The sequence below is a fragment of the Podarcis erhardii genome (assembly GCF_964252035.2).
Source record: "Podarcis erhardii genome assembly, chromosome: 15".
Classification (NCBI taxonomy): domain Eukaryota; kingdom Metazoa; phylum Chordata; class Lepidosauria; order Squamata; family Lacertidae; genus Podarcis; species Podarcis erhardii.
Genome location: NC_138505.1, coordinates 10,633,432 through 10,654,880, shown reverse-complemented (window position 1 = coordinate 10,654,880; position 21,449 = coordinate 10,633,432). Strand labels below are relative to the sequence as shown.

At 48.8% G+C, this 21,449-nt stretch overlaps 2 protein-coding genes across 2 annotated transcripts in view; one reads left to right on the top strand and one right to left on the bottom strand.

Moving 5' to 3' along the window:
- Nucleotides 1–8,326, top strand: part of GON4L (gon-4 like) — a 40,794-nt gene extending 32,468 nt beyond the window's left edge. The window contains exons 25-32 of the mRNA XM_081840810.1: nucleotides 639–782; nucleotides 1,811–1,954; nucleotides 2,153–2,272; nucleotides 2,379–2,501; nucleotides 3,902–4,091; nucleotides 5,306–6,062; nucleotides 6,965–7,067; nucleotides 7,849–8,326. Of these exons, the coding sequence (XP_081696936.1) occupies nucleotides 639–782; nucleotides 1,811–1,954; nucleotides 2,153–2,272; nucleotides 2,379–2,501; nucleotides 3,902–4,091; nucleotides 5,306–6,062; nucleotides 6,965–7,067; nucleotides 7,849–8,007 (1,740 nt within the window). The 3' untranslated portion in view covers nucleotides 8,008–8,326. The remainder of the gene's footprint in view (nucleotides 1–638; nucleotides 783–1,810; nucleotides 1,955–2,152; nucleotides 2,273–2,378; nucleotides 2,502–3,901; nucleotides 4,092–5,305; nucleotides 6,063–6,964; nucleotides 7,068–7,848) is intronic.
- Nucleotides 8,327–8,464: 138 nt separating this feature from the next.
- Nucleotides 8,465–20,435, bottom strand: MSTO1 (misato mitochondrial distribution and morphology regulator 1). Its single transcript, XM_081841060.1, has 14 exons — nucleotides 20,173–20,435; nucleotides 18,660–18,795; nucleotides 16,876–16,945; nucleotides 16,035–16,110; nucleotides 15,579–15,627; nucleotides 14,904–15,045; nucleotides 14,644–14,761; nucleotides 13,317–13,448; nucleotides 11,738–11,890; nucleotides 11,293–11,424; nucleotides 10,281–10,465; nucleotides 10,001–10,105; nucleotides 9,799–9,914; nucleotides 8,465–8,793 (listed from the first exon to the last, which is right to left on the bottom strand). The coding sequence occupies exons 1-14, from the start codon at nucleotides 20,251–20,253 to the stop codon at nucleotides 8,558–8,560; spliced, it is 1,731 nt and encodes a 576-aa protein (XP_081697186.1). The 5' UTR covers nucleotides 20,254–20,435; the 3' UTR covers nucleotides 8,465–8,557.
- Nucleotides 20,436–21,449: the final 1,014 nt, after the last annotated feature.

Genomic DNA, 21,449 nt, shown 5'->3' with positions numbered 1-21,449 from the left:
AATAGCGCTAATCCGCTAAGCCGTCAATGGGCTTGCTTCGCAAGACGAAAAAACCGCTAGACAAAAAAAAACAAAAAAAAAAAAACAAAAAAAACCCCACAAACCGCTAGACAAAGAGACTCGTGGAACAGATTAATTTTGTCTTGGGAGGCACCACTCATGGAACAGATTAATTTCGTCTTGCGAGGCACCACTATACAGTGCATCTTTTCAGCCATAGGGACTAGAAACTTTGCTTGTTAACAAAAGCTGAGATTCTGAAGGCTCTGACTTCTTCTGAGCAAGCAGACTGGGGCATCTGTTGCTTGCACTGTTGTCTGGGTTCGAGCGAGAGGGCAGGTAAGCAAGCAGGTGGCAATTCTGAAGAGGAGGGGCAGGACCAGTGGGCTCTTTGCTGGGGTGAGAGGCATCAGCAGGTACCTGATTCTGCTGGCATCAGCTCTCCTCTCTGTGTGGTACAGCTTCACTGATCTGCACCTGGGTTTGTTGTCTGTTGCTTGCCACCTGCTGGCCAGGTAGGGAATTTCACTTTTGGAGCTCCTCCCCCCCAAAAAAAGAACCCAGGTGGTGATTGGACAGTGCCAGTGATGTCAAGATGGCACATGAACAGTGAAGATTGTTTCTCTTCCTTGGGGCAGTTTGAGGAGCAACAGGCTTTTGAGAAGAGCAGGAAGTTCCTTAGGCAACTGGAGATCTGCTTTGCGGAAAACCCTTCCCACCACCAGAAGATCATCAAAGTGCTGCAGGGCTGTGCAGAGTGCCTGCCCCAGGAGATAATCGAGGTAAGCAGACTTATGGGGGCTCATGGGAAATATGCTTGTCCTCTTTGTGGCCTGCCCCCTCAGCAAATTCTGGCTTTGGTGAAATCTGGGAATTGCAGGCTTTTTCTTGTGGCTGAAATACAACATTGCTGCAAATTTTGGTTTCTTGGCTTGTATGTAACATTCATATACAGCTAACTCTCCTCTTATGCTTAATTTATGTGATTATGTTATTGCAGCTTTGCGAGGCTGGGGGGAGAAAATTAATAAATGGGATAGCTGAGGAAACGCATTCTCCATTCATTTATTCCTCTCCACCCATGCAAAGCTGCGATCGAAGGCTTACCTAGCTTTGGGAAGGTGGCGCAGGGGCTCTGGCAGGGTCCTAGAGCCCTCCTGCTTCCTCCTCAAAGCTGGGCAAGCAGTCCTCCACCTCACAGGGTGGCTGGTTCCAAGAGTCCCTAGCTTTACAAGTTTTTGCATATGCACATGGACCCCCAGAACCGAACCCTCAGCGAGAGGGAGTGCTGCACAGTGATCCCTTTCGCTGTTCTGGCTTCTGGGATAGCTGCGCAGCCTGCATTCGCTCCATAAGACGCACACACATTTCACTTTTTAGGAGTGAAAAAGTACGTCTTATAGAGCGAAAAATACGGTACATTGAAATTAGTGCCTTGGTTGGATGTTGATTTTCCTCTGCCCTCCTTTTCCCTTTTCCCTTGTGTGTCGTGGTTTTTTTTTTTTATGTATTGTAAGCCTGCAGGTATGGGCTGCCTTGTTTTGATTGTGTGTAAGCTGTTCTGGGAGCCCTTTAGGCTGAAGAGTGGGGTACAAATGCTCCAAACCAATAAATAAGAAGGGATTGAAGAAAAAAAGACATTGGACAAATGCTGCAAATGTTCCACACAGGGGTGGGCAAACAGGGTTTGGCCAGTAGGCTGGATCCTAAGCTTCCCCCCACCCCAGTGGGGGGGGGGGGGAAGGCACCTATAATTCAGGTATCAGTTGCCCCTCTCCTTATTTTGTTTCCTTTGAATGTCTCTGTGCAGCTGAAGACCCAGATGTGGCAGTTGCTGAAGGGGCACGACCACCTCCAGGATGAGTTCTCCGTCTTCTTCGACCACATGCGCCCATCGGCCAACCGCCTGGGAGATTTTGAGGAAATCAACTGGACGGAAGAGAAAGAGTATGAGGTGAAGTTATCCCTTGACCCTCCCGGGCAGGTTGGGAGAGGGGGGGGGACCTGCTTTTTGCACGGCTTTCCGGAGTTGCAGAGAGAAGCGGCTCTGAGCTCCGATAGCAACAGTGGGGTGTGCGGAATTTTAAGCTTCAGGGATTCCCTGCATCCCAACCACACTACCTGACAATGGCTCCTGTGCTTCTTTTCCTAGTTCGATGGATTTGAAGAGGTGTCCTTGCCAGATGTGGAGGAGGAGGAGGACCCCCCCAAAATCCACGCGACTGCAAAAAATAAGAAGAGGAAGGAACTTGGGGGGCAGAATATTGACAAGGTGAGGCTGGGGGAGCCCTTGGCGCAAAGCATTGTTTTCGAGAGCTCCTTCTCCCTGCTGCCTGTCCTGCTAAGGGCTGCTCCTCTTCTCTTGTGTGTGATTTCAGGAGTCTGAGTGGGCCGAGGGGGCCAAGGAGTGCTGCTGCTCCTGCCACGAGGGGAGCGGCGACCTCAGGCTGAAGAGGAGCAAGCGAAGGACCTGCAGCCACTGCAGCAGCAGCAGCAACAAGGTCAGTCCACAGCAATGGCAGAGGGAGCGTGAGACTCTGGGGCTTCAGCTCAGCGCACTGGGCCATAGATCAGTGGTAGAGCTTCACATGCAGAAGGTGACATGTTCAGTCCATCGTCTCCTGGTAGATTCCCATCGGAAACCCTGCAGAGCCCCTGCCAGTCAGTGTGGACAGTACTGAGCTTGATGAACCCAATGGCCTGATTCAGTATAAGGCAGCTCTCTTGGTTCCTACGTGTGTGAGTTCATCTCTGTGTCTCTCCCTTATGAGAAAAGGCTTCAAGTGCTGATTCTGTTCAGCTTACACAACAACAACCCTGTATCAGGAAATTTTTGATGTCTAATGTTTTACAATTTTTTTATGTGCTGTAAAGCCACCCAGAGTGGCTGGGGAAACCAGGGTACAAATAATAATAAAAATATTATTATTACTTTATTTAACTGAATTTGCATACTCCTTAGCTGCAAATAAAACCTCCAAGAGGATTATGAAGAAGATAAAAAGTGCACTGAAATTGTCGGTGGAAATAAAGGTCAAACACAAGTTTGTAAAAAAGCAAAGTGAACAAAATCAGCCGCTGCATTCCATATTAAATTGCACGTCAACTTTAGGCATCCGGGTTGCCTAAGCAGAAAGGATTTTAGGAGGTGCCGAAAAGAATACAGGGAAGGTACCAGCCTAATATCAACAGGCAGAGTTCCAGAGTGAAGACTGGATCCTTACAGATGCGTAATGAAGTTTTCTGGATGGAAGTGGTTGAGGGGGCATCTGTGGGTTAAGCCAACCCTCCAGATAAGATGCTCCCAAGCTGTTAAAAGCTCTGTATACTAATGGTAAGATCTCAAACCCAGCCTGAGAATCTCCATTTGGACCTTGTAATCATATTGTTGCTGCCATTTCAGCTGCCTGCATGTAGTTCTGGATGATGAAGGGTTAAGGTTTCTGCCTTAGGCATGGAGTTCATCTACATTTATTCATTTCATTTTATCCCACCATTCCTCCAAGGAGTTCAAGGTTGTATTCAAGGTGGCTCTCTTCCTCCCCATTTTATCAACAACCCTGTGAAGTAGGTGAGGCTGAGAGACTGTGAGTGGGCCCATGGACACCCAGTGAGTTTCATGACTGAGCGGCGATTTGAACTCTGGGTCTCCGGGTTCTCAACCTGTGGGTCCCCAGATATTGTTGGACTACAACCCCCATCATCCCTGAACTCTGGCCTTGTTAGCTAGGGGTGATGGGAGTTGTAGTTCAACAACATCTGGGAACCCACAGGTTGAGAAAGGCTGCTCTATAGAGTCTCATGGCTTTTTAGGGTTGGGTGGCAAAGGGAAGCATACAAGTTTCATGAGTTTGGAGCAGGAGGTGTTCTGAGATGCTCTTGGACTTCGCTTGGTCCACAGGCCGGAGATGGCAAGGCCTACAGGAACAAAGACCCCCAGGAGCTCACCGACAGCCTCGTCCAGCGCGAACTGAGCCCTCGCCCCGAAGGGAAGGAGCCTGCGGAAGAGAGTCTGGAGCAGAGAGAGGACGGGGAGCCTCCCCAGAGCAGGATGAGGACAGGCGCCAGGAGAGTAGACTCCACAGCAGGAGGTGCGTTGGGAGGGAAAGGGGTGGGAAACCTGGACCCATGAACTTGCCCATGCAACCCTGGGATGGTGTGCCAAGTGAGCTCCTAACTGGCTCCGCGGGCACAAGGGAGGGGATCCTGGCAGGGGATGGGTAAGATTTCATACTTTGTCCCTTCTGAGGACAAGGGCATTCTCTCTGGTCCAAATTCTGCTCTGTGCTTTAGAAACGTTTTCAGAAGCCACCAAGGCTATTAAACCTGACATGTCCGCTAGAAATGGCACCTTTTAAATATGAAGCAGATTTGTGGCTGTATATAATGCAGGGTGGCGCTAGGGATGCGGGTGGCGCTGTGGGTAAAAGCCTCAGCGCCTAGGGATTGCCGATCAAAAGGTCAGCGGTTCGAATCCCCGCGGCGGGGTGCGCTCCCGCTGCTCGGTCCCAGCGCCTGCCAACCTAGCAGTTCGAAAGCACCCCCGGGTGCAAGTAGATAAATAGGGACCGCTTACTGGCGGGAAGGTAAACGGCGTTTCCATGTGCTGCGCTGGCTCGCCAGATGCAGCTTTGTCACGCTGGCCACGTGACCCAGAAGTGTCTCCGGACAGCGCTGGCCCCTGGCCTCTTGAGTGAGATGGGCGCACCAACCCCAGAGTCTGTCAAGACTGGCCCATACGGGCAGGGGTACCTTTACCTTTATAATGCTTCGTGAAATAGAGCCTTTTTGGTGAAGAGGGTTTTCGTCTGCAGGGTTATCTCCCACAATAAGCCTCGTTAGTCTTTTACAGTACCACAAGACTCCTTCAGGAGTGCATGGAAGGAGAGGCTTGGGGTGGCTATAAACTGAGGCTGAATCCGGTTAAAGATGGAGATTCCGTGGCAATTAAAAAAAAAGTTTTTATTTTGTTAAGATTGCATTGTTTTTTTGCCACGCTTGGGCCCCTTTAGAGTGGGAGCGCGAGAGAAATTTACGAAATCAATTTGGTCTTCCTCTCTTGTGGGTGAAGCTGAGGGGCCTGTGTGCAGTGTTTGAAGGAAGCACCCCCAGTTTGCTAGCTGTGGCTATTTTCACGCAGGCTGGAAGGCGCATTGGCACCTAATGCTAGTTTTCAAGCTTAGCGTATCTCAGCAGTGCCATCTGCCTAACCTTGTGCTGTATTTCATTTCCACAGTTTCTAATAATGCTGTGCAACGAGCAAGCGAGTGTGAACAATCCTTTCCCTATTGTTTTTCTTTCCCAGCTTCTCGCGTGGAAGGAAAACTGCCTCTGCCCAAGGAGACCCCTACGGAAGGGGGTGCGCTGCCAAGACCTCCCTGTCTCTCCAAAGCCCGCGATCCTGCCAAGCTGCTCCCTCCTAGTACTGCTGCCTCTTCCACCCTGCAGGTGCAGAGGGGCGCCCCACCGAAACCCCACCGACCCAAAAGTGGCTCTTGCCATATAGGAGGCGAGAGTGACGCAGGACTCTGCATGAGCGGGGAAGCTTCTTCAGGCGTTTCAGGGGGTGAGACTCTTGCAGGAGCAGCGGGTGGTGCAGCTAGCCCAGGTGTTAACCCTCCTCTAGCCAAGAGTTGGCCACAAAAGCCTGCCGTTCAGTCCAGCCCCTCGCAGGGGACAGCTTCTGCTGCTCCTCGAGTGTGTCTCAAGGACAGGGAATTGGACAGGTTGACATCGTCTCTGGATACAAAGCCCAAAGGAAGGGATCTTTGCGGGTCACACTCAAAGGACCTCACGCCGCCGAAAGCAGGAGCGGCAAACTGTGGCTCTCAGACCCCAGCGGTGGCCTCTGGAGTTTGCAGCCCTCCGGCTACGGAGAAGAAAGGAAATGCCACGGAGAGACTGTGTGCTAGTGACCGCTCAGAGCTGCCGGCTGCAGGCGGTGGGGAGCGGGCCGCCTCGCTGCGGGGAGATGACCTGCACCAAAGGGCAGTTGAAGCGACTGTGTGCGCTAAGAACATCAAGGTCAGCTCCACCGGGGAAAAGGTTGTCTTGTGGACCAGGTACTTTTTTTGCTTCCTTGTTCAAAAGCCAGTACAGTGGTGCCCCGCAAGATGAATGCCTCGCAAGACGAAAAACTCGCTAGACGAAAGAGTTTTCCGTCTTTTGAGTCATTCCGCAAGACGAATTTCCCTATGGGCTTGCTTTGCAAGACGAAACATCTTGCGAGTTCTTGCAAGTTTTTTTCCTTTTCCTTAAAGCCGCTAAGCCGCTAATAGCCGCTAAGCCGTTAATAGCCGCTAAACCGTTAATAGCCGCTAAGCTGCTAATAGCCATGCTTCGCAAGACGAAAAAACTGCTAGACGAAGAGACTCGTGGAACGGATTAATTTCGTCTTGCGAGGCACCACTGTACTAGGGGAGAAGCGGGGTGGGTGCGCGTATAAGTGGTTCTGCTTTGTCCCCAGAGGTATAAGGCGTTCCCTGACCCCAACACTTTGATGCACTGAGGAAAAGCCCAGTCTTACATCAGGATGTACAGATAAGATTGAAAAAGCAGTGTGGGGTGTGAAACAGGTAGGCTGTGAGAAAATAGCAGTAATCGGTGGGATGTTGCAAAACAAGGAAGCCTGATAGTGCCTTTGCCAACATGCCCCTATTGCTCCATTTCTGATAGGAAGCTGCCTTATACTGATTCAGACCGTTGGGTCCAGCTCACACTGACTGGCAGCGGCTCCCTCCAGGGTTTCGGGCAAGGAGTATTTACCATCCCTGCCTGTAGGCCGTTTCACTGAGTTTAAAGCTGTTCCCCTGTGGGTGGTGTGCTTCTCTTAAAGGCTAACAATGAGGACTTTCTTAAACACAAGCCTCCATCTGACAACAAGCCTTGTGGGATTCATGAAGTCTGGTCCAAGGAGCAGCCCACTCCAGTTCCCTTTTTCCAGTGTCCGGTGTTTCTCTTTCAGAGAGGCTGACCGGGTCATTCTGACCACCTGCCAGGAGCGAGGAGCTCACCCAGACACATTCAGTGCCATCTCGCAGCAGCTGTGCAACAAAACGGCAGAGGAGGTGAGTCCTGGGGGAGACAAATCTCTCGGAAGCGTTGAGTTCTTCTGTAAAGCTTAGGAATCCCTGAGTCCATAGATACGACTGGTGACACTTTACCCATGCAGTTAGGATTGCATGTATTTCCAATTTCACAAAATAAATAGGATCCATGGCGAGCTGCTCTGCAAATTGTGTGCTGTGGTCCCTTTAAAAATCTGCACTGAGTGACAGGATGAAATGCAGTTTACAGATAAGGACACTTTCAAAGAAGAAAGTTTAACTGAGCAGGGAGAGCCCTGTGTTTCAATCTTAGCCAGACAGTTGGCAATATTCAGAGATCCCTCTATGCCCATGGCCAATTGTTGGGGGCACATTATCCTGTATTTGAATACAGTGGTACCTCAGGTTACAAACGCTTCGCGTTACAGACTCCACTAACCCGGAAGTAGTACCTCGGGTTAAGAACTTTACCTGAGAACAGAAATCACACGGTGGCGTGAGGCCCCATTAGCTAAAGTGGTACCTCAGGTTTAGAACAGTTTCAGGTTAAGAACGGACCTCCGGAACGAATTAAGTTCTTAACCAGAGGTACCACTATACAGGGTTTATTCTACGAGCCAGGAAATACAGATTTCTTGTTCAGTGGTGGATTTAGGGTAGAAGTTAGGTGTGCCATTGCTTATCTTTCCTACCTTCATCTAAAAAAATTGCAATAGTATCAGTTGTCAGAGTAGATTAGCTTTGGAGGCAGTTTGCTTGTCTCTCCTTCTCTCCCTCCATTACAACCCTGTTCTGCTCTCAGGTCGCCCATCGGTTCAGGGAACTGATGACTTTATTTCACACGGCTTGTGATGTCAGCTCAGAGGATGAAGAAGATGGAATGAGCACCAGCAACACTGACCAGCTTTCTGACAAAGACCCAGTCCTCTCTGAGGAAGAGCAGGAGGAGCAAGGCTTTTGAAAGCGTGATACCAGTACTACTGAAGAGGAATGGAGATGGCTGGGCAATCTTGTTTGCATATGGCTCCAGAGAACGCCATCTGACCCCCACCTCCCGCATCAAACGTGAAGTCACCTCGAAAGAGTCCCCCTTCCATAGAAAAGTGGGGTCTGCTGTGTGATGGAAGTCATGTAGGCTGCACTCGTTCTTGGATAATGGCTGGTGTAAATATTTTAAATAGTAGGAAAAATATGTACATTCTCTCTTTGTGCTGCTTCTGAGTGAATATTTATTGTGGCAGTTGTATTTTAAGGAATAAAAAGTAATTCCTGTTGTAGAAGATGAAGAGCACCTTCTTACCTCTGAGCACAGAATCTGTCAGGTTACTGCAGGCCTGAAGGTCAGGCAGATGACTTTTTTTGAAAATACCTTGAGCTTAACAGCCGTAGTAGCACAAGACATGATGCATAATGGAGGAGACTGTATTAGGGGATTTATTGTTTTTATAAATGTGTGCAAGGGCTAGTAGATGTTTTCCTGTTCAAAGGCACTGCAGAAAATACGCACACACTCAGTCCGTCTCATCCTCCCAATCTGCTGCTGAGCCCCCACTCTCTTTGTAACAGTGAGACAGTGTCCTCAGCTGCTCCAGAGCTTCCTCAAAGTCATCCATTTCAACTCCTGCCGAGAAAAAGCTTGCCCACCGCCGGACGTCAACTTGGCGCAGCTCTTCGTAGAAACTGCCAAGGGTTTTACGCAGGATAGCCAAGGACTGGAGGGCTCCGAAGACAGGGATACTTTCAACAGCTGTGTAGGAGAGAATGAAAGGATTTGAGAAAACAGTGGCAGCAGTGCCAGAGCACCTTTGTGTCTACTGCCCCCGTAGCCTTGTTAATGGTGCAGCATAACCCATCTTCCAAATAAGGCTGGTGCCCCCCCCCCAACTCTTGCCTTGTGCTAGTGCAAAAGGGAGGAAGAGATAATACCAGCAAGCCTTGCTTCACTGGGACAATGCTGGCCTATTGAGAATCAATGTTTCTGCAACACAGTGGTGGGAAAGTGACGGAAAACATTAAACGGGAAGTACTTGGCTAGTCACTGAATTAGCTTCTTGCCAAAGTTGCTGCACATATGATCTATGCAAGCCCTTCCCAGCCTCATGCCCTCCAGACTAACCCCAAGGGGTGAGGGGGAGCTGTTGTCCAACACATGGAGGGCCACACTCATGTCCTATGCACATGCCCCAACCAATCCGGGATCAATCACACATTCAATGCACAGGGGTATAAAGAAGGGTTGAATAACTTGTCGGGCTCTAACCCCCATCAGCCCCAGGCCAGCCCCAGGCAGTAGGGCGAATGGCCAAGGATGAGGGGGATGAGGGGAAGGCCACAGGCTCCTGAGCCCTGAGCTATGCCAACTGGCAGTGATGGGCCATGGTCCTTTTTAAACTGGAACTGCTGGGAATTGAAAGTGGGAGCCGCTGTCTGTAAAACTCTTCTACTGAACTGGGAGGAGAGGACAAATACTTAGGCCCCTCCCCATCATCCCGGAACTTCCACAGTGCACCCCTAACCCAGTTTATGTAGAAGCAAGTCTTTCTGAGTACAGTGGAGCTGACTTCTGCAATAAGTGGGGTCAGGAGTGCAGCCACAGAAAAAGTGCCAAGATAGTTTCAAGTGGGTTTCTAACGTGTTACCTCGCAGAACTCCACATTCCCACTTTTCCTTACCCCTCACCACAAAAGTTACAATGGGCCAAACACAAACCTGAGACTTCACATTCTCACCTGAGTGAGCCCCTGCTTCTTACCTGCTGAAGCGCTTGAAGGTTTCTCCAAGAGGAATCCATGCTTGTTGAGGAGAGGAGAGAAGAACTGGGGGTAGGGAGCCAGCAGCTTGCAAGGGTCTCGAAGTAAGTGTGATGTGCTGTTCCGCAAGCACAAAACAAGCATTAGGGACAGAAGCCTGGTCACCACCTTTCCTATACCCCCCACCTTCCCTGTTTTACTAACCTCAAGGTTCTGGGGGAGACGGTGTACAAGTAGCGGGCCAGCACCTCCTGTCCAGTCTCACACATGTGGAGGACAGACTTCGGCTCAGTGCCTGGAGGGGAATTGCTACAAGAGACGCAAAATGGGGAATGGGTCAAGGCCGCAGAGATGTGTATGTGTGTTTGTACTAAAGTCATCTGCATAGCTCTGCCTTCAGAAAAAGTGAGAGGAGTAACCCACTCTAGGCCACTCCCCTGCCACCACTGAAGGAAGAACCCCCCCACCCACCCAAACCTCTTACCTGACTTGGTGCTCCTTGCTGATTCCTCTCAGCACAACAGACTGAGCAAAACAGTGGCTCTCTCTTTGCTCGCCACATGAAGACAGTGGGCTCCAGGGCACGGCAGGCTGCTGGTTGCACAGAGCATCAGGAAGGGACTGCTCCTGTGCCACAGGAAATGGTACAGCTGCTACTGCAGCTGCTACCTGGAAGAGGAGGCATACAATGATCACCAGCAGATGTAGGACCAGAAGGAACTGACTTCTCCAAAGCCCAGGTTACCCCAAAGTGCTGTGTACCAGAACAAGTAAAAATGCCAGAAGCAACCAAGGTGCGCCACAAGAGTGGGACTCCAGCAAGTGGGCCAGATGATGCTTGGAAGGGAAAGAAAAACCCAACTTGGAGAAAATTGTGAGTTTTAAAGGCCATTAAGCTTTTTTGCACACAGAGCAAAACAAGGAATAAACTGGTTTCACTGCCTTCAGTGCACTGACTGGTCACAATTGGGGCCTAATTATGAACCAAAACTGTGATCTGGCAGATTTCCCCAAAAGGAAGTTCTGATGGGGGTGAAATTTCATCCCTGCTGGTATCTGATGGCCCACAGGAAGGATTCTCTTCCCAAATATGCCACTATTAATGCATTTAAACTCCTACTTTAAAAGACTCATAGCTCAGTGCCAGAGCATCTGTTTTGCATGCAGAAGGTGCCAGGTTTCATACCTGGCATCTCCAGGTAGGGTTGGAGAAGGACCCCCTGCCTGAAACCCCGGAGAGCTGCTGCCAGTCAGGGTTGACAGCACCGAGTGAGCCAGAAAGTCCAATAGTCCAAATTGGTATAAGCTATAAAAGCTAATCCAGACAAACTAGCGCCGGAACGTTTAAGGCACTTAGTAACTGAGTGCACATTCCTGGTCCTGATGGAAGCTGTTTTCATTTTACATTAGAAATCCTGCAACTTCCAATCATGCTTTTGAGAGATTGAAGGGTTGGCTAGGGAAATGGCAGGAATTCAAAGAGAATCATGTAGTACCTTCCGCCCAGAGAAATTCAGGGCCTCAGCAAGATGTGACATGGAGATGGCTGACGTCTGGAGCCGGTAGGGAACAGTGACCGTGTCCAGGGCTGTGGCGAGGATGGCACTCGTGTGATAGTCCTGTGCTGCCTGCAGAGGGTTATAAAATCAAGGCGCAGTCATATCAAGGAACATCTCCTCTCCAAAGTTCAGATTTCTGCTCCCAACAGATGCTATTTGAGTCTAGTGCACTGTGAATTGCAGAAAGACAATTCTGGTGGCTGAAATTCCAGTTTGATACTAAGGAAAAGATGTTATGAGTATCCTTAGAAGCAGGACCAGGGGAAATGAGGGAAGGTGATACAGGATGCACAAACTTCACACGCAGCTCAAAGGAGTTCTTATTCCTCCATCCGTGTGTGTGCGCAGGCATACCCAGGTGTCCACCTGCAGGAATACTGACCTCATAGTGCACGTATGGGAGTGTGATGGGGGGCGCTGGTCTGAGCCCCAGGCTTCCATATAGTGACAAGGGGCAGAAGAGCGAACTGTGGCTGGAAAGACGGACCATCGCCAAGACTATGTTCATGAGCCTGTAAAAATTCCTTTGTGGAATCTGCAAGGTGGTAGAAAAGCAGTCACACCAGAAGGGTAGTGTTGCACTAAAACTCTCAGTGCATACTTGGTGCAAGTGGGAACAATGAGTCTGTCTTTATGCAATTTCTTTTTTGTGGGGGGGGGGGGGAATTGGCATTGAGGTTATTTATTTTCAACAGGACAAATTACAGAACACGGGACAGGCAGTCCAACAAAACAGTTCGGGAGGTGCAGGATATGGAAGGGAGAAACAGTTTGCAATTGGGGATTGGGAAGTGAAACAAAGAGAGCCCATTCTAATGAAAGTTTGCTCTGGATCCAAGTGCAGGTATTTCCAGACTAACTATGTGCTAACTCCATACACTTAGTGCTTCTAAAGGATTTGTTTCAGCATTCATCAAATGGGGTTGCATCCAATGTCATTTCAGAATACAGCCATTGAAATTGATGGGCATTACTAAGTTAGGGCCATTAGTTTCAATAGGTCTACTGTGAGAACAAATTAGTAGGCTATAACCCATAGTGAATTAGGAAATAAGAGTCCTAAGGCTACCACTTATGCATCTCTCTCTCCTGCCTTCAAATATCTAATAAGTAGGTCTTTGAGTAACTAATTAACTTTTACCTAAATATCTTATTAATGAACTGACTACACAATCTTGAAGAAGAGCTAATAGATTAATCTAAGATCTTTCTGGACATCAACTAATTAAGAATTCTGCTTGTTGTCAAAACTAAGTTACTTAATTATCATTTCTTTTCATCCTGTTTCTGAAGTTTTAACTAAGTTCTTCAATAAATATTTTTGAACTGTTTTCCCACTAGATGCATTGATGTGTTTACTGAATCACATGAAAAGGAAAATCAAATCTATATATTGGTCTTGGGGTATTGTACTTTATAACAATGGCTAGAATCTTCTATGCTAGACCATGGAAAAATGCCCATAAGCCAAGCTAAAAGTGATTTGATCAGGAAACTTTGGGAGCAATTCAGTATAATAAAGCTAAGAGCATTACTGAAAGTTAAGGAGATAAACATGAAGACTGAATAAATGGAATTTAGTACAGTATCCCAATGTGTTAAGTGGGAATGAGGGATATCAGGAAGAGGGATAGTTTATATGATTTTATAGAGTTTTACTGTGAGAGGAATATAATATTAACTAGCTAATAAATGCTTAGGATGATCCCTGGGATGTATTTAATCATATTTATTATATTCTGTAATAAACAATTATAATCAATCAGGTCTCATTATATTTAGTCAGGTGTAAGTATATGTCCAGCTACATTTATCTTCCCATCTTAAGCCCAGCCCTCCATCCTCTACACAACACTCGTTCTTAGTGAGAAGATCTCTGAACTGCTTTCATTCCTAACCAATAACATTTTTCAGGAGGGGAGGGAAGAGCAAAGAGTTTGCATAGAGGGGGTCATACTTACGGCTCCGTTAAGCACTGGCGTCAGCCCCCATGTCAGGACTCCCTTCCCTGCATACTCATCCTGAAGCAGCTCCGTGACCTTTGCCCCAACCCCCGAAAATCCATTGTGCAGGTCACAGAGAACCTGGAATCCCTGTGCAAGGAGGGAAGTGTGCAGATATATTGTGATCAGTGGCAGGAATTGGGGTGACCTGACAACTCAAGAGTTGGTGCCTGCACACTGCTGCAAGCCCAGGCTGTGCCACATATAATCTCAGCTGCTTCACAGCCTTCCCCATGCTGAAGGGATAATGCCCCAGGAGCCTGGGTGCTGCTGAGATTTGACATGTTAAACCTGGGTGGTGCCACATCCTGGCCAAGACACAGACACAGCTTGCCTAAGAATTACGCAGTGCTATTGAAATGGGCTGCTCCATTGCTTTTCCAGTGAGCTTGCCTCATCCCAGGGGTGGAAGGCAGGCTGGTGAGCTGGAGCAGGAGACAAAGAGAGCAGACAAAGGGAACTCAGTGCTGAATAGCAGGATGCACCAGAGGTTTCTGGAACAGCCTCTCATCTAAGCACCAGATGTTTCAGCCTGCAGGCCTCTCCCTGGCTGGTGTGATGGGGGTGGGAAAGGGAGAGAAGGGGATGAGCAGTGATGTCATGGCCGAGGGCCTGAGCAGCTTCTTCAGGAGGATCTGCTCCCCGCCGCCCGGCAAAAGTTCCAAGCTGAAGGAGGTAACTGTTATTTGCCCAATATCTAAAATGCAAGAAAGGTAAAGGTAAAGGTACCCCTGCCCGTACGGGCCAGTCTTGACAGACTCTGGGGTTGTGCGCCCATCTCACTTAAGAGGCCAGGGGCCAGCGCTGTCCGGAGACACTTCCCGCTGGTAAGCGGTCCCTATTTATCTACTTGCACCCGGAGGTGCTTTCGAACTGCTAGGTTGGCAGGCGCTGGGACCGAGCAGCGGGAGCGCACCCCGCCGCAGGGATTTGAACCGCCGACCTCTCAATCGGCAAGTCCTAGGCGCTGAGGCTTTAACCCACAGCGCCACCTGCAAAAATAGCCACCCGCAAAACCCTGGAAACTGGGCCACTGTGCAGCCTCTATGGCACAGCTGTGGAAACCATGACATTCCAAATGCTGGACTCCAACTCCCATCAGCCCCCACCCAGCAAGGGATGATGGGAGTTGTAGTCCAGCAACAGAAGGCCATAGATTATCCACCCCTGCTCTGGGACTAGACATCAGGGCCTGCTTTACTGCTTTTTCTCAAGTGAGCTGGACCTCACCCCATGGCACCACCCACCCTTCTGGGCAGAACAAGAAACTATAGCAAATGCTCACCTGTAGGTAGTCACACTCTTCCACGTAGAAGTGGAGCCTGTCTTCGAGCTCCTCAAGGTATGTGCCCTCTTGTAGCAGCTTCTCCCCTTGCCCAAAAGTCTCCAGCCGGCTGGAATCCCTGAAATAAAAGTGGCAGCATCGTTCCAAAGGCACCTTCTGGAGAAGGGCAGACAATATTCTAGCAGGGACTGCAAGCTAGCCAGCATCTTCTGGCCAGCCCAGGGAAAAGGTAGCCCAGAATGCTGAGAAACATTCCTTACCCATCGTGATTGTACTGGTAGATGGTTACTATGCTACGAGGGTGCAGGTGTGTGCGGAGGAAATCCGACCAGAAGCATGTCCTGCTTTCTGAGCAAGGTGTCTTTGAAGTCTCATCCTGCCTCTCACGGAGCGGAGGTCTGTCTGGAAGCAGAATGGTTATCACCGCCATCTATTAATGCTTATGTGCCAAAATGGCTTCAGAACACAGGCATTAGCTGGGTGGAAATGGCTCCATCAATTTACCAGCCTGCTCGCCAGTGGCAAGTGCTTCTCTGTTATCAGGTGAGCACACCAGCACTTCCAGAAGAAGTTCTGCCCATGGGGGAGAAACCTCCTCTCTTTTCTCCAACCCCCAACCCCCTCCATAGAGAAAAGGAACCACAATTTATTTCACTTACTATTCAGGCTTTTGTAGGCAGCGATAGCAGTCTAGGCATGAGTTACTGCAGCAGTCTAGCAAAAGGGATTAACACCCCTTCATAATCTATGTTTTCTGCAATTGCCAGAGGCCCTCAGGGCAACCACAAATAATGGATTTGGCTAGCAAATGAAGCCAAAACTTGGAATACCTTGTGAACGGATCAGAAGCCTTCCTTAAAATACCCTTTGAAAACATATCTGCCCATTCTACCCCTGCAGGAAGCCATGCATGCAGAGCACACACACATCTTTACCACCAGGAAGGGTCCTTGGAGCAAAACCGCCATTGGGTGGTCTGTTATCCTGAAAAGAGAGAGAGAGATTCTGACCTGAGCCTGTGATTTAGCCATAAAGGAATCAAGAGATCCATATAGCTGCTGGTAACTCAGGAGAAGCGAACCTGTAGCCCTCCAGATGCTGGTGCGCAGCTTACAAACCTGGAGCTTACTATACATCCCTCAAACTAACAGCTGCCATTAGACTTCTCTGTGAATTGGTCTAACTCTTTTAAAACCATATAAGCTAGGAGCTATTTCTCTAGGTGCCCTTGGCATTTAACAGACAGTGGAAAGACGAGTGTTAGCAACTAATTCCAAGAAGGATTGCCAGCAACACAAGAATTTCCACCAAAGCAAAAGCTCCAGGCTTACCAACACTGGTTCAAGGGCAGCAAAGAAACAGTGAAGCTCCAGGGGTAAAGGATATCTTACCTGCAGCCTGTTGAGGTCTGGCAGGAAAGGGTTCGCAGGGGATGGGTCTTCTTGGTGCGTCGTCAGATTTCCCTTCCTGAAAAATTGAGCCTTTTAACCACATGGTTCTGCACAAATTGCAGCAGAGACTGAAGGGGTGTATGTGGAGTGCAGAATACTGCCCTCCCTTGCTGCCTTTAAAACACACAGGATCTAGAGTGCCACACCACTGCTGCCCCAAATCTAGTAAGTGTAATTAGGCAGATTAAAACTTCCAAGACTTGGTGTCTGAGTTTGCTAGCTTTCTTCTTCTGTTTCCACCACTTTTTTCTTTTCTGTCCCAGCATTTAGTCATTATGCATGTGGGCAGGGAGAATGAGATTTTTTATCTGTCTATGGTGTTTAGTAGAGTTTCAGTTCTTTATACATGATGAATAACAAGGTTTTCCGTTAATTTTAACTTGTTGAATAATGTTTCACTCACAGAAACATCGGGTTTGTTAGTTTTTCTTTCCCATCAATATTGTAGAAAATGTCTCAATGTTCATGAAGTGTCGGGGAACATAGTGAGCTGTTGTGAAAAGAATACCATGCCCAGCCTGACATCTCCTAGCCTCCAAAATTGTAGCAGTAACTGTCTACAACCATAGGGACTTGAAACATTTTTTAAAAGTTGAAAGCAGAAACACCAGGAGTCCATTTTGTATACTATACAATCCTCATCTCTGTGCATCAATAATGCATTGAAAGCTGTTACTAGGTTTTCCCTACAATCATTAGTAAGCCATCCTATAGATCTGATTATGCTGTGCACAGGGTAGTTGTTTATACGTGTTTTTTTCATGGGTGGGGAGGAACTCACCATGTCAAAGGGGTATTTGTTTTTGCATCAGCATACAGGCATCCCTCCTGCTTCAAAGAACTCAGGCTCCCTGCAGAGAAACAGAAAGCGCTGTCGCTGTGAAAGCTGCTTGTCAAGATAATAACCATGAACGCCAAGTATCCCAGATCAGAAGAGAGGCCACAGGAATTGAGGCATTTCCTTTTACTTTATGCCGTGGGAGCTCTAAGGGACAACACTCAGCCTACCTAACACACACCATACATAATACACACCATACAGTTAAAGCAAAGGTTTTCCAACAAATAATCCTGGGAACTGTAGTTTCCCCCAGTACTACAATTCTCAGCACCCTTACCAAACTAGTTCCCAGAGTGATTTCGCAGGGGGAGTAATGTGCTTTGAGAGTATGGTATGTTACGCATTCTAGGAAGGAAATTAGCTAGAGCAGCAGCTCCCAAGACCAGGTACTCTCTCTTGCAAAACTGGCAAGTCCCAGGGAGATTAGAAAACTTATACAGTGGGGACAGGTGTATAATTGCATTGTGTTTCCAGTACACCACTTAGAGATGACTGTGAAGTGGTATACACACACTATTTAAATATATAAATAAAGCCAGCCAGCCTGACCAGTCACTAAACTTATTGGTCTTGTGGCTATTTATTGGAACCTAGCCTACCTCACAGGGTTGTTACAAGGATAAAAGGGGTGGGTACTGTATACATTGCCCCCTGATCTCCTTGCAGGAAGGGTAGGATAAAATAAATAAATACCAGCAATAACAACAGCAACAAGTAGTCAGAAACTGCAATTGCCACTCGCTGTCTGCTTTCACCAAATGGGCTAGGCCGCTTCTCCTTGCTTACAGAAACCATTGATTGTACCTGCCTTGTGAGGGACAGTCACAGGACCATCTGCTCTGGGAGCAAGTGTCAGCAAGATCTCGGTTGCAACAGGAGTGACAATCAGCGGGCAGATTTCGGCTAGACCCTCAGAGGCCAAGGTCCCACCCTGAAAAATTGGTAGTGTCTGGCATTTCCAGGAAGGCTGCACCGCCAGGATATTTCTCAGAGGACTGCCAAGGCCTTTAGCTATGTGGCTCACTTCCACCTGAGCTGATTATAATAAGTAACCTGGAATGTCTTAAGAATTTGTGCCTGAGCTCATTTCCTTTTTCTTCTTCCTTCCCCATCCATTTTTTCCCCTTCTGTGTCATATCATTTATCTGTTGTAACCCCGAGGGCAGGACTTCTTTTATTGATTTGTAAGCCACTTCACAAGAAGGTAAAGGTAAAGGGACCCCTGGCCATTAGGTCCAGTTGTGACCAACTTTGGGGTTGTGTCGCTTTACTGGCCGAGGGAGCCGGCGTATAGCTTCCGGGTTATGTGGCCAGCATGACTAAGCCACTTCTGGCGAACCAGAACAGCGCACGGAAACGCTGTTTACCTTCCCGCTGGAGCGGTACCTATTTGTCTACTTGCACTTTGATGTGCTTTCGAACTGCTAGGTTGGCAGGAGCTGGGACCGAATGACGGGAGATCACCCCGTTGCGAGGATTCGAACTGCTGACCTTCTGATTGGCAAGTCCTAGGCTCTGTAGTTTAACCCACAGCGCCACCAGAAGAGCAGGGTCTAAATGCTTTGAATAAAAACAAATGCACGTACATCGAAGAAATGTGGCCTGTCTATGTTTTCCTGCGTCCAACATGTGGTTTCCATGATGCAGAAAATGACATGAAGAAGAGGAGGGTTTGGGCTAAACTCTCCCAGAAACCAGACTACACATTTCTCTCTATCACCCACCTTTGAGGTCCATGAGGATGAGGCGGGGTGTGTATGTCTCTCGCCCCTGGAGAGTTCTTCCCGCTCGGAAGAGGACGTCATGGCAAATCCCTTCATCTGATTGTGCAGTTGCAGGATCCAAGCAAAACGAAGCTTCCTGGGAAGGGGGAACAAAATAATTTTAAAAATACATGAGAAAAGAGTTCTAAACCAGCAAGTACTCTATGGAGACCCCTTTGGTATATTTATTCCACTTATTTTGTAAGAGATGCTTCAAACTGGTGAAAGTAGAGGTGTAAGTCTCAGGCGGGGAGCCTGTGGCCCTCCAGATATTGTTGGACATCATTATTTGGGGCTTTTAATTTAGAGCAAAGGTAAGAGGAGACATGTATACAATTCTGCATGACAGAGAAAGTGGTTAGAGAAAAGCTTTCCTCCCTCTCTCCAAAATGCTTGGGGACATCCAATGGTGGGAGACCGAGGACAGGCAAAAAATTAGATATGTTAGCCTCCAAACCTCTCCTATTTTATTCTCACAATAAGCTCAGCAGAGAGAGAAACCAGCCCCAAACTTCTACTTTACTCACAACCTCCATGTGAGGTAAGGATCCCTGACCATTAGGTCCAGTCGCAGCCGTCTCTGGGGTTGCGGCGCTCATCTTGCTTTACTGGCCGAGGGAGCCGGCGTACAGCTTCCGGGTCATGTGGCCAGCAGGACTAAGCCGCTTCTGGTGAACCAGAGCAGTGCATGAAAACGCCGTTTACTTTCCCGCCTATTTCTCTACTTGCACTTTAATGTGCTTTCGAACTGCTAGGTTGGCAGAAGCAGGGACCAAGTAACGGGAGCTCACCCCGTCGCGGGGATTCGAACCACTGACCTTCTGATCGGCAAGCCCTAGGCTCTGTGGTTTACCCACAGCACCACCCGCGTCCCACCCACGTGAGGTAGGCTTCCCCCAAACCTCCTTTTATTTTGCTCATGCAACTATCCTGTGATGTAGCCTAACCACAAACCTCCAATTTGGGACATGTTGTACCTATGAGGTTACTTTGCCCCACACCGGCCCACTCGACCTTTCTGCCCGCGGAACCAGCACTGCCAGAGCCACACAATTCCCACCTCACATTTGTTTGATGGCGGCGGCTCCCTTTTGGAACTCCCTGCCTATTTAGATCAAGCAGGTGCCTTCGAACAGGACTAAGAAAATAGATTAAAAAATCCTGTTGAGACTGGCCTATGCAGGTGCTTAGAAAGCTGAGGTGATTTTAACCTGTTTTAGTATTTTAATTTTGTTATGTTTTATCAGTTGGGTTGTGTTTATTTCTTGATTTTTATCGTTTTATCACTCGGAGGTGGCTTTTCTTTGTCTTTTTTTTACGGTCAAGCGGCGTATAAATTTTGTGAGGTAAACAAATATTTTCCCCCCTCACAGCAACCGCCCTCGGAGAAGCTGCGCAAACACGCTCGCCCCGCCCCTTCCCCGCCCGCGCGCGCACAGCCTGCCCAATCACAGGCTTCCTCCCCTGACATTACCTGAAGCCCCCACCAGTGGGCTCCGACGCTCCCCGCGTAGTGGCCCAACTGGAGCGTCACCACCTCGCGGGCCCCCGACATCCCCCAACTGCCAATGGGAGCGGAGGGGGGAGGGGGCGGAGGACACGCAGAGCGGCCGTTAGGGAGCAGCGGCGGGCGGGTGGGAAAGTGCGCACGCGCCGGAGCGAGCCGCGAGGCGGTTTACAAGTCGGCGACGGCACCGCAGACGTTGCGCGCGTCTCCGCGGGGAACCCCACCCCTTCCGCTCTCCTATTGGCTAAGGCGGGCCACCCAATTGCCTGGCGGCTTGCGGTCGGCGCGCGAGCGAGAAGGGTTCGTTGCGCCGCCTTGTCTCTCCCCCCCCCCATTGGCTTGGAGAACTAGGAAAGGGGCGGAGCTACATCGGGAGAGCCGCTCTAGGCATGCCTTCGCCGGCGCAGCACCAGAGGCGGTAGGAATGAAGAAATGGGACAGACAAAACAAAAAAATTCCTTCCAGTAGCACCTTAAAGACCAACTAAGTCAGTTCTTGGTATGAGCTTTCGTGTGCATGCACACTTCTTCAGATACACTGTATCTGAAGAAGGATGTATTCTTCAGATACACAGTGTATCTGAAGAAGTGTGCATGCACACGAAAGCTCATACCAAGAACTGACTTAGTTGGTCTTTAAGGTGCTACTGGAAGGAATTTTTTTGTTTTGACTATGGCAGACCAACACGGCTACCTATCTGTAACTGGGACAGACAAGACTTCCGGCGAAAATTTGAAAGCCGCCATATTGGCCACGGTTTTCTATGGAGGCTGGGTGACGCCGCTCTACCGCTTAGCTGGCATCTCTATGCTCCTGTAATAGTTGACGGGGAACCAATTTGGCGACAGCGCCGCATAGATGCATTTTAACCCTGGAGGTGCCCAGAGGCGCAAATGGTTACAGCAGGATGGAAGGAATAAGAAAATATTTTAAAAACTCTGATCCTAACGGAGCCTGCCACCCGCTGATCTCAATGACTGAGCTATTCCTCCATCTCTTTAGCTAATTTGCAGCTTGCAAATGAAAAGATATGGCACAAAAGGAAAACAAGGAGAGGAGGGAAGAGGAAAACATACAAAATGCAGGGATAAATTATTTTTATTTAGATGATTTACATACCACTATTTGCATAAGCCACACAGCCAGACTGAAAGGAAACAATTCACAGAGAAGATCCAAATATGAGTACTTTCAGCAGAGGCAATGGAGCAGCTTCTCATCCAGCTGCTGCAGCCTCATGGAAT

Coding starts and splice junctions, on each gene's coding strand:
- MSTO1 (XM_081841060.1), bottom strand. CDS start 20,253: ATGTCGGGGGCCCGCGAGGTGGTGACGCTCCAGTTGGGCCACTACGCG. Junction 16,946..18,659: donor CATCCTCATGGACCTCAAAG/GTGGGTGATAGA, acceptor GTTTCTCTGCAG/GGAGCCTGAGTTCTTTGAAG. Junction 15,046..15,578: donor TCCAAGGACCCTTCCTGGTG/GTAAAGATGTGT, acceptor TTCTGCTTCCAG/ACAGACCTCCGCTCCGTGAG.